General features: G+C 36.8%; 1 protein-coding gene across 1 annotated transcript; it reads right to left on the bottom strand.

The window, feature by feature from the left end:
• Positions 1–5,418: 5,418 nt before the first annotated feature.
• On the bottom strand, positions 5,419–10,805 carry LOC139732644 (uncharacterized). The gene is made up of 4 exons (XM_071643502.1): positions 10,661–10,805; positions 9,062–9,295; positions 8,113–8,362; positions 5,419–6,642 (listed from the first exon to the last, which is right to left on the bottom strand). The coding sequence occupies exons 2-4, from the start codon at positions 9,290–9,292 to the stop codon at positions 6,158–6,160; spliced, it is 966 nt and encodes a 321-aa protein (XP_071499603.1). The 5' UTR covers positions 9,293–9,295; positions 10,661–10,805; the 3' UTR covers positions 5,419–6,157.
• Positions 10,806–11,976: the final 1,171 nt, after the last annotated feature.

Here is an 11,976-nt window from a genome sequence, read left to right on the forward strand (position 1 = left end):
ATAATGAGAAACCTCTTCTGAAATATGAAAGAGCATGTAATTCCATGAGGAATTTAACGTTTATTTGATGAAAATTGGTTTTGAAATGGCTGAGATATCCAAAGCAGAGCGATTCTAATAAAGTGTGGGACCCACATTTTATTACGATCGCTTTGTTTTACTTTGTTTTTGAATGTTTCAGTTATTCTAAACCCAATTTTCATCAAACAAACTTTGAATTCCTCTTGAAATGGTATGCTCTGTACTATTTCATAAGTGTTTTCTTGGTATCTCACAAAAAGTTAAAAGCCCAATTCTCATCTCCACCAATACTGTACCATCCCTTTAATGTATGGTAACCTATTTTACCAATGTACATATTGAGCAAAGAAAGGATTTTCGTGATGTATAAAGTTGACCGAAGAATAATTGACAAAAATAGGATGTGGACCTCTCTTCTGCATCAAAATGGAAGCAGTCATTGCGAGAATCATGCAGGACATGTTGCATGAGAGCTTGTCACTTTTGGTCGAGGAAGACAGAGGAATACAAGTACATGTAGAAGAAAGAAGGGAATCGTGAAGGAAAAGGAAAGAAGAAAATGAGAACTGTGAAAGAAAAGGAAGTAGAAGTGTAAGAGGAGAAAAACAAGGTGAATTTATAAAAAATGTAGCAAATAAAGAGAAGATGACAAAGGAAAGAAGAAGAAAAAGTGAAAGGTGGAAGGGGAGATGGAAGTTTTCAACACATAGTTATATCAGTTTCCCCCACCTGATGCTGAGAAGGGTAATGTAATACATTGTACACTCTACCTTTCTCTACAAAGACAAATACCATTAGTGTTTTAAAGACCTTCATGCTGTATTCTGTTTTGGTATGAAAGATGGAGTCTGTAGATAGCATCATTTCCCTGAAATGTCAGTACTTACAATTTCCTATTACGTGTATATTGTATAAATATGTGTACTAGAATGTCTTTCATAACTTGTAAGAAGAGTAAAAATAGAAATGAATAATTTAGTATGTTGGCAAGACAGAAAATACATTCCACACACGAGTCTCCCATGGAAATTACCAAATGCAGTGCACCAAAGCTGAAAACACTCTTGCACAAGATTAACTTTAACTTCTCAGACCACAATCATAAGTCCAAATTGTCACACCCTAGCTAATTCCCCACACAACAAACTGAATGAACAAACACAGGAGACCCAAAACCGTATGTTCACTCCTTCCCATTTGTTTTTTTATTTACTTTTATGAATCTAGAGTTACCCTTTATTTTGAGCTGATATCTTTATGTACATTACAGTTGTCTGTGTGTTTTCATTATGACTTAAATCATAATGATACTTTTCAGATCTACATGTATTTGGCTTATTGTGCCATATGTATCATTTTAATCTGTTAGTACAGTACAGTGTATATGTAGAGTTCCATCCCAATATTAGTTAGTTGCATTCTTTTCAGTTTTTGATATGTGCGATAAGATGTTAGAAATAGAGAAAACTAGAGAAGCTCTCCGAGAGCGTAAAACTCTGCCAAGAAAATAACTTCTACCAATGATCATGTTCTTCCACAGAGATCAGTGATTTTCATATATAATTATGCATGGTGAAAATCGCCCAATTTCCTAATATAGAGGCCTAATGTTACGTCATCAACTTCCAGTTGTGCGGGGTGCCTTAACCTAGCAAAAAAACTAGAGCATGCATTATATAAGAGCGCATATGAAAGCCTCAAAAATGTGCAGATTGAACTCCCAAGTTCATTGACCCTACCTGCCAAAATATTGAAAACAGAGACTCCAACTCTCCCGTTTTCGACGGGAGATCTCCCGCTGAAAGCCCATTTTTGCAAAATCTCCCGTTCTCCCGTTTGAGATTTGATTTCTCCCGCCCTGGCTCTGTGTCTCCCGGTGGAAAGGATTTCCTACTTAATGCTATCGTATGTTGAAAAAATAAGCCTTTATAGATAGCACCAGAGAACATCTAGAACCCTAGGAACTTCGCGCTTCTCACACATCAACTTGGAGTCTCCCGTTTGCTAGGGGTTTCGGGCGGGAGAATCTCCAGATCAGAAGGTGCTTGGGGTTGGAGCCTCTGTGAAAATCCTTCATAAAATCCACGAAAATTTCCGAATCACTACCAAAATTTAATCATCTGTTCCTTGTGTCATGCTCAACCTTTCCTGCAACTTTTTTGAGTTATTTTGCACACAGACAAACAAACAAACCAACCGTAATGAAAATTGGCTGATGTAATAATAGAATATAGGATATATTAGTCTTAACTTCAGGAATACAGTCTTCCTTGTTATGCCACAAATAGGTATCATTGGGGAGGTTTTATTTTGCTTTTATGATGCTAAACTTCAAAGTGTTTCAAATGGCACTCCACCTATTTTGTGATCAAACTCTTCATATTAGAAATTATGCATTTTGCCTGTTCATTCCTGTTTGTAATGTAAATAATTTTGATGATTGTACATTCTACCTGTGCAATCTCTTTATACTGTATGTAAGTGTATGTTAGTTAAGAGAGATTGTATTCACCAGTACAAATATGTGTAGTACACAGATATCTTGGCAAATGCCAAGGTGACCAAGAGCTTTACAGAAAAATAAAAGATCAAAAGATCATAATCAGAACCTTTCAATTTCTTCTATGTAGCCTTACATGATGTTGCCATCTACTGGAGCTATCAATTGCAAACAGTATATATATATATATATATATATATATATATATATATATATATATATATATATATATCTATATATTACACGCAAACATGACATACTTAATGGCATAATTAAATAGACATCGCCCTGACCTAATCAATACCATATTTGGAATTTGAAGATAAGTTCTATTTGAAACTTTGATAATGTTTTTTATTGTTATGTGTGTGTATTTTTGTTTGTTTGTCTGTTTGTGTGGGTGTGTGTGTGTGTGTAAGTATGTGATTAGTACCTGGTCTGCACATTACAGAGCTACACACCCAAAGCACACACACCCAGGAACCGACATCACTGACAGCACCCAACCCCCACAACACCAGCGCACCACCACGATGAAAAATATCATATTTACGATAAAACACTGATAATGTAGGCAAACATACATGAATATAAACAAACACAAAGATACGTATAGCCACATACCCGACCCCTGCACACGCAGTTTTCACAAACCTAAGTGAATACACAAACATCCAACACAATGTTAAATTTGTAACCAGTAATAATGTCATTCTTCCTATTTCGGTAACACCAAGAAAGGAATATTTATACAGTATATAAAATAAAATTTATTCAAAGTTATCTGATGATTTTAAAACATTTCCATTTCAAAATAATTCTGTAACATGCAAGATATACATACTTTATCATAATCCTTTGGCATAAAAATATTTCATTCCAGAAACAGGCACAACCGAAAGACTAAAAAGCAGGTACATGTAGTGTAAATTCTGTGTATTACACACATGCAGTACACTCTGACATAACACATACATTTACTACATTTTACACCATGATCAATGTACTGTCAGTGTAAACTTTGTAAGATATCAAGAGCACACTACTTGCTACAAAATATTTCAGTAAACTCTGTACAGCTGTACTACATAAAAACATGTTAATATTACACACATTACAGCTGTACATTATACATTTTGACCAACAAACTGTAAAACCAGAAACATTTGTAGCATGAAAATTTTGTGAGTTGGAGCCAACATACCTTTTTGCGGCATGAAACTTTCGCAAGAATCACTACTCAACTGGCATTCAGTGCGTTGTGTAGTCAAACGCATTTGCATGCATTGTAATTTAGCGAATCTTGGGTCTAGCATAATTTGCAGAAGTTTCATGCACGCAAAAATTTCTGGTGTTACAGTTGTGTAAACTTTGTAACTTTGATATATTTTTGTTATGGACATGTAATGCGCAAAATTGTAGAGAAACTGCCAAGTTTTTCTTAGATGTGTAATGTGTGACAAATCTATGATTCTTTTTTTTTCTTTCAAGTGACCAATAGCTACATATTGTAGCACCATGACTTTTGTGCACAAAACAGTGAAAGAAACTTAGAATTTGCAAGCAAATCCACAAGGGAATACTGCTTGACAGTCAATCACCACAAAAAAAAAAATGCAAGCTACATGTGACAGGATTGGAATCGCGAGAAACGCTCTCATTGTACTGTGGCATTTGGCGATTTATTGATCAATTTGGGCGGGTTTGTGCGTTTGAGCAGAATATGCAAATTTGACACGCAGTTAACTGAGCTGGGCGTGCGAACATGGCACATAAAGACTTAATCTGTTCACATCATTGGCAAATGATAAGGAGGGTACAGTACAAAACATACAGGCCGATATTAACCAAGTCAATACCCACTTGCCCAAGGCTAATAAAATGCATTGTTGGAAAAGTAAAATGAATAGGCACTGGACTGCCAAAGTTTTATGCTGGCAAGGACAAATATCATTACTTTGTAATACCCTGAGTATACACTTTTACATGAACATACTGAAAACTGAAAACTAAAAACTGAAAACTAAAAACTACTTGAAAACTACACACATCTTGAACAACAGTAGTACTATTATCAGTGAAGTAATGCCTACAAGTCGCAGGAGGAGGTAATGTGATCTTGAGCATAATATCAGTGGTCATCACATGTTGAACTAAACTTCAGCCTGAGAGTCTTATGTTTCTATTACACCAGAGTTAAATGGCATAGAGGCTGTCTGGGTAGAATTATGACAGCAGCGCCCAAGTCATATCTGGCCACATCAAATTTCACACGCAAAATAAATGCAACTCATTTCGTTGATAGGTCGAGTTTTACTTCATGTCAGTGAGATTTCCTTCTTCCTTTATATTGTATTAATGATTACCCCAAAAATTATGGCAAAAAATCGTCTGATGGGCATAACATTGAATTCCATCAGTTCATTTTAAACACAGTTCTAATCATCATCTCCACTACTGGTACTTTTACATATTTCTTAAAGAAAAAAACAAACAAACAAACAAACAAACAAGAGTCATCATATTGAACTCGATAACACAATTCATCCCATTTGTTTGTGCCTATGATAATAATGACATACTGCAGTCATTTCACATTTTCCCTAAAAACCGTTTTATCCATCTGCCTCTCTTTATCGATCACTCTATTTTTCTCTCTGTCTCTCTCCCTCTCTCCATAAGATTGTTCTAATGTAGATATTTGCATGCGTCTATACAGAGTTTATATACATATTTAATTTCAGCAACTTTATAATATAGATTGCCTAAGCATTTCAGCCTACATTTATCATTACAATTTTGTATTCAAAAACAGAAAGTATTTGTATATATTACATACATAATATGTAAAAAAATAAATCCACATGGTAAGAACTCTAAATCTACACACACTTTGACATTGCAAGACATAGGCAGGAAAGTCTACATAAGTTTTCTTAACCCTGATATGAAAAGGCAGACCTAAAGCTAGACATTTTTTCCCTAAAGCAATATTCTTTTGATTGATCTTCTAAGCTTGACCTTACAAAAGATCAGACAGCCTGTTCAGCACAGCGATGTGTCAGTCCAACAGAAATATCATGGTGACACAAGAGGGAAAAAAATCTGTTTTTAGTCTCAATTCACTGACAAAATACAGTTTGCAGATATCTGTGTTACCTCGTGAAGAAAACACTAGTATGGATGTGCCAATCAGCAAGTGAAGCATGGTAAGGTATAAAAAAATACAGTTTTATCTGCTAATCCTCTCATATGTGGTATTATTACCTCTTTCCGGAAGGTTATGTCTTTTGCTGGCATTGGTTTGTTTGTCTGTCTGTCTGATGGTTTGCAAATAACTCAAAAAAGTTGTGAATAAAGTTGGTTGAAACTTACAGGAAAAGTTGATAATGACACAAGAAACTGATTATCAAAAGTTTGGTAGGCACAGCAGCAGGAAGCTGAGGTAGGCCCTGAGACACTAAAAAGGCTTCTTTGTTACTGGGAAATATGCAGGGCAAATTTCAGCATGTGTGTATGGGTAAAACTGAGTTGCTTTGGAAGAGATCTGTGCTCTCTGAGTGCTTTTCTAGTTATTTCAGTCATATAATATAAAAATTAAAAAAATGAGGAAGTGATGGAGTGGTAGAGTTGTTTTTAGGATGAGCCTGTCTCTTCATACTTCTGCCTGGATATGCTCATACCTAGGAAGGCATCGTTGCAGGCGAAGATTGATCCCCCAATCCAGGCCGAGGTGGCTCTGTGCTCAGGAGCTCTGATCTTGAACGTCACTGAAGTTATCTGCTTGATCTCCTTCTCCAGTCTCTCTTTGATCCCCGGGAACAGGGTGGATCCTCCCGCAAGCACGACGCTAGAGAAGACGGCACTCCGGATGCTCTCATCGCACCTCAGAACGGTGTCCCAGATCGCCTGGTGGAGTCCCGGATGCTCCTTCTTAATCAAAGATGGCTGGAAGAGTGGCTCAGCAGCTCGGAATCGCTCCTTGCCAACAGTGACTGTTTTCCCATCGGGTAGCTCGTAGATCTTCTCAACCTCGGCCTCATCAGACTGCAGTTCTCTGTCATAGTCCAAAGCGACATAGCCTAGCTGCTCCTTGATTGCACGAGTAGTTTTCCAGTCACCTATGAAGTTAGGAAAGAAGGTATTCCATATAGTCATGTAGACATAAATCATTTACCAACTGGCTCATCAGCTGGCACTTTTCATCTGTATTACAAAGTGTATTTTATAACCATGCACCACAAATCACAAAGCTCTGCAAATAGTTCCCATAAGATCTATTTATCCTGGAAATTTTGGGTGAACAAGATTGCTTGTGGTTTTGTTATGATCTGCAAGAGGCAATTATCTAAGAACTGGAAATCAAGAAATCAAAAGCTAAGTAGAGAAAGTGTTTCAGCATTTTGGTTGTGAAGTTGTGTTGTTATTTATCTTTTTTTATATTCAAGTTGGTTTCTTTATTTTCCCTCAATGACGCAGGTAAAGGTGTGAGAGAGAAACCTACAACATTGTACATAAACAGAGAAAGAAACACAGAAACACAAACACAAAACATTATCATTAATTCCTTCAAATGATCACAATTACAATGTGCACACAAAGCATGTCCAGGTTCTGGCTAACCTTACAATCCCTTCAAAGCATGTTACTACTGCACATGATTTTAAATTCTCATGTATTCCATACAGAATAGGGAGTAAGTCAGGATGCTTTTAGAGACAGTTTAACATATTTTTTTCCCCTCTCTCAAAGGTAATCTTCCTCTATGCTGAATTCTCCATTAGATTTTTGTTGTTGTTGCTGTTGGGTAGATACAGCCATTCTTGACAGCTAATAGGCACGGTCAGCCTGGCAAAAGATCGAGAAGTTTAAGGTCGCGATCTTTAAGATCTCGAAGTTTTGCTAATGTGACGGCAAACTTCCCACGAAACCCCCACAAAACTTCTCGCGAAACTTCCCACATCAACTAGGGATTTTTCCCCCACCCCCTCCAAAATTCTTGATCTTTTACCAGTGTGACTGCGAGAAACTGAACCTTTGCGATCTTTGTCACGTGACCAGTCCATCATCTGCTTGCAGGAAGTGTCATGTACAGGCGTGCATTGTTACGTCACAATCACAAGCCATCAGAAAGCGTGCTCTTTCTTCTTTCTTGCACGTGCGTACTGACGACCCAAACTTCTCGATCCAGGATAGAGAAGTTTGGCTGCCATTGTGACAGCACAACAAAAGATTGCAAAGACCTCGCGATATTAAACTTCTCAATCTTTTGCCAGTCTGACCGCGCCTTATACATATGAAAATTTCAGGCTGTTTAACTGCCCTTTCTAAATCTCAACTGAATTCAAAACCTGATCTGGTGACTATCATGGGTTCTGTGACGATGTGAATGGTTGAGAAAGGGCCAGACAGGAAGAGGGCCAAAAATCCCAATTTTCATCCGGATCTACAATATTCTTTCAGCCAAAATGTACATTTGAGAATATCTCAACATAAATAGCTCTAGATATAATGGGAAAACTTCAGTCAAACAATGCAACATGTAGGTTGGCAAGATATGTTTTGTTTGCATATGAAGAAAGGAAGCACACCTGCAACATAAAACTGGAAGTCCCCTCGATCTGTAAGTATTTTCATCATGTAGTCTGTGAGATCCCTGCCACACACATCAAAACGCTGAGTAGCATCTGACACTGCATATCCTTTATGGACTGGTACGATGTGAGCTGCACCCGCGCCGATATCAACAACGAGACCACTGGTTTGGCCGGAGGCATACAGGGACATAACAGCAGGATTTGCCATGAAGACTGATGGTATGTTAAACTTTTCAAACATGATCTGGATAAAGAGAGAATAACAAATAGCATGTACCAAGGATTCATTAATTTGTAAGTAAAATAAATCATTTAAATCATTGAGGCTATCTGTCATGCACACATGACTTCCATTATAGAGAAGTCTTTGGGACTAGCAATTTTCTCATACATATTGAAATTTTGTTTTAACTGAAAGAAAATTTTGCATCACAGACTATAATGAAAATAAATTTGGGACCTGAATCTTTACTTTGTTGTGTCAGAATTTTGCTATAATCCTGTTCTTAAAGTCCTGCAAGAAGACAAACTATAGACCCCTAATCATTAATTTTGCTGTTATCATGCATTTGTTGTGGGATGTTAAAAAAAAATCCAAGCTGCTGAGCATTCACAAACATTACTACTTTTTACATTCAGACTTCTTGAAAAAAAAGGCAGAAACTTCATATCAGTTAGTCCAAATTAAATTAAAGACATTTAACTCAAATTAAATTAAAGACATTTAACTCAAATTAAATTGACATTTAACTTGTTAAAAGGCTACTTCACATCTAACTGCATCCATTGGGAGACCAGCTAGTGTAGCTGAGTTTGGACTCTCAAGCCACCTTCTCGCATGGAAATGAAACAAAATGATGACAACCACCTCGTCCAGGCATAACACTCATAACAATCAAGCTTTATGAGTCAATGCTACAAATAATGGAGGGATTAATTGCACCTCTAAGATCTTGGTCCTATTTTCCTTGGTGTTCATTGGAGACTCCGTGAGCAGGATGGGGTGTTCCTCAGGCTTGACTTGCAGCTCATTGTCAAAGACATGCTGCCACAGCGCCTCCATTTCTTCCCACTGATTGATAACACCGCCCTCTATGGGGTACCTCAGGTAGAGAACTCCCCTCTTCTGCACTGCTTCATGGCCAACATAGTTCTTCTTCATGTTGGCAAGCATCTCCTGAAAGGCCATACATAACACACATTGGTTAAAGTGAATTCTGAATAAACCATTGTGGATGATAACTAGCAGCCATTTTACTTAATGTACTCATCAGATTAGCCATCAATCAATTCACACAATTCTTATCACCAAACCTGACCTTATAAATGCAGGGAAAATTCACAAATATATGATGGGTCTGCATGGAAACATGATACCAAGAGATCAGATGGAAGAAACTTTTCCTTCAGGTACATGAAATAGATGTCTTTGTAACTTTTCTTTATGTGTGTGGTTACTAATGTTCCAAAAAAAAAAATGAATGAAATTCAGTGGTCTCATAGATAAATTTAAAGTGAGTTATCACATCAATCATTTTTCAAACTGAATAGAACAGAACAGATTACATTTCTGCACTTCTTTCTTTTTTCACTTATTTTTGCAAATTTTGTGAGTCCAGTGCAACTAAAAAAGAATCTAATAAACAACACATGAAACTATTAACTCTGATCCAAACATAAATGTGACATTCACGTTTTTCCATTCATTACTGTACTATATATACATAACTGCAAATTTAACCATTGACAAAATTGTTGGGAAGTCCAGATTTGAAAAAAAAAAATGAATAAATAAATAAAATATAATGAAATAAAATAAACTTGCTAAATGTATGGCATATACAGTAATCATGCCACCTGCATAGAAGGGCTTTGGAGATCTGTCTGGAATTCTCAACTCAGGTCTTTGTTTGCTTGCTTGATCGATTGTTTTCGTTGTTGGGGGGGGGGGGTGGGGGTGGTTACCAGCATTGCCATTTGGTAGCAAAAATTAATCACAACCAAGCAGTAAAGCTCTGCCCAAAGTAGCTTGAATGCAGTTAAAATTTTATAATTACAGCTCAATGGAGAATCTAGCAATTTCATTGGTCCAAGTGACTACAAAAACTATGGACAAATTGGTGTTAGTCGATTTCACATGAAAGTCATATAATCGGCCAAGTCCTTGAAAATAAAAAGTCCCAATTTTACATTCATAGACTCATATGAGTTATTCTTCTGTACACTGTACACGCACAAGTTAAATTAAATCCCCAAAGTCAATGCGTTTTCTCATTCTGATCAATATCCACTAAAACAGAGCTGACTGTATTCTGTGCTCACTAGATTCTTCAGGAGTGGTGTGCAGGCTAGGATTTCTATCTTGAAGTACATGGATCCTAGCAACATTTGTATTTCACAATGCCCTGTATTGCTGTGCTCAGCTTTTGATCTCTTTGCTCAGGACTGTCAGTACAATATTAAATGAGTGAAGGCCTTTGACAGAGGCTAACAAGGTACAAATTTGGTTGCAGCAATTATTATCATTCTTTTTTTTTTTCACCTCAAATGCATGGCGGAGTTTTCCCACGATGGATGGAAAGATGATCTTTGGCTTCTCCTCACCAGCGAAGCCTGCCTTGAACAGTGCACTGCCATTGTCAAACACTAGAGGAATTTAAGTTTCTGGTTTTGGGCAGCCATTGTCATCCCTTGTAGATTACTGCAATAGAAGAAAGGTTGAGTTTGCTACAGCTACATAATGCAACATTTGGTATAATATTAAAGTTCAACATTCATTCTTTTTACTTGCAGCCCGGGAAAGCCAAGTTTATGTTTCGTACCATAGAGTAAAAGTGCAGAAGGCTAACTCTCTTTCAAGATGGACTACAACCTTTATCCAGATGCTATTGATAACAGCAGACTAGACCTATAGATCCATATTCTAGACCTATATTGGCCATGAATGACTGTGATGGCCGCTATAGGTGGCCACTGTAGAAGTATTTCATTGAATCATTGACATTTTTCACTTGTTTGTCTATAGATTTAAATGGCTAGGCTAACTAGCCTAGCTTAAGTCAGTTTTGCTGTTCATAAATTAGAAACTAAATTTACAGTACTAGGTTTCATAATAAATTTGGTACTTTGGTACTGGACAAATAGGAGTATGGGCACTGGCTGAAAAGGGCAGGGGAGAGGGGTCTACTGTAGCAATGTCGAATGCAGCGTCTGTAGGTGAAGATTTTTCGAATTCATTGATGTGTAATCTTCCGAAAAAAGATGCCACAAAACTTCAATGGTTGCAAAATTCTGCTGCCCAATTGTTGACTTTTACTAATATAAGTTTGATTTCATATCACAAGTTCTCCGTTCCTTACATTGGTTACCTGTAGAAAAAAGGATTATTTCCACATTTCTGTTTTCACTGGTACATCATTCAGTTCATTCTTTTTCCACCGTTTACGCAATTCTGTTCAAAAATACAATCTGACACAAAGTCTACATTCATCATCAGATGTATTGTTATCCAAACACCCAAAGTAATTAAAACATGGATGGGGTGATCATGCTTTCTCTGTTATGCCATGGGACCAAAATTGTGGAATCAGGTTACAGCGACATTCAAATCCGAACTTAAAACTTATCTGTTCCTCTCACACTGAGGACTGTAATTGCTGTATGTCATTAATGTTCGGAACAATATTGTATTTTTAATTGTATTCTTTATTGGTAATGGTATAATATAGTCTATTTGGTTTTTGTTTGCCATTTTCTTCTCTGTTGACATGTTTGAAAATGTAAATTATAACAATGTAATTTTATATTGCTGATATCGGCTAAATTTATCATCTTTTCATTTTTGAAGCGCCATGGCTT

Source organism: Diadema antillarum, unplaced genomic scaffold (assembly GCF_040938485.1).
Source record: "Diadema antillarum isolate AM-2024a unplaced genomic scaffold, OU_Dant_1.0 seq00000442_RagTag, whole genome shotgun sequence".
Classification (NCBI taxonomy): Eukaryota; Metazoa; Echinodermata; class Echinoidea; order Diadematoida; family Diadematidae; genus Diadema; species Diadema antillarum.

Bases quoted from the DNA above. Each gene is read 5' to 3' on its own strand.
- LOC139732644 (XM_071643502.1), bottom strand. From the start codon at position 9,292: ATGCTTGCCAACATGAAGAAGAACTATGTTGGCCATGAAGCAGTGCAG. The intron at 8,363-9,061 runs GTGCAATTAATC...CTCTTTATCCAG, and splicing joins ATAGGACCAAGATCTTAGAG to ATCATGTTTGAAAAGTTTAA. The intron at 6,643-8,112 runs GTGTGCTTCCTT...CTAACTTCATAG, and splicing joins CTTCCAGTTTTATGTTGCAG to GTGACTGGAAAACTACTCGT.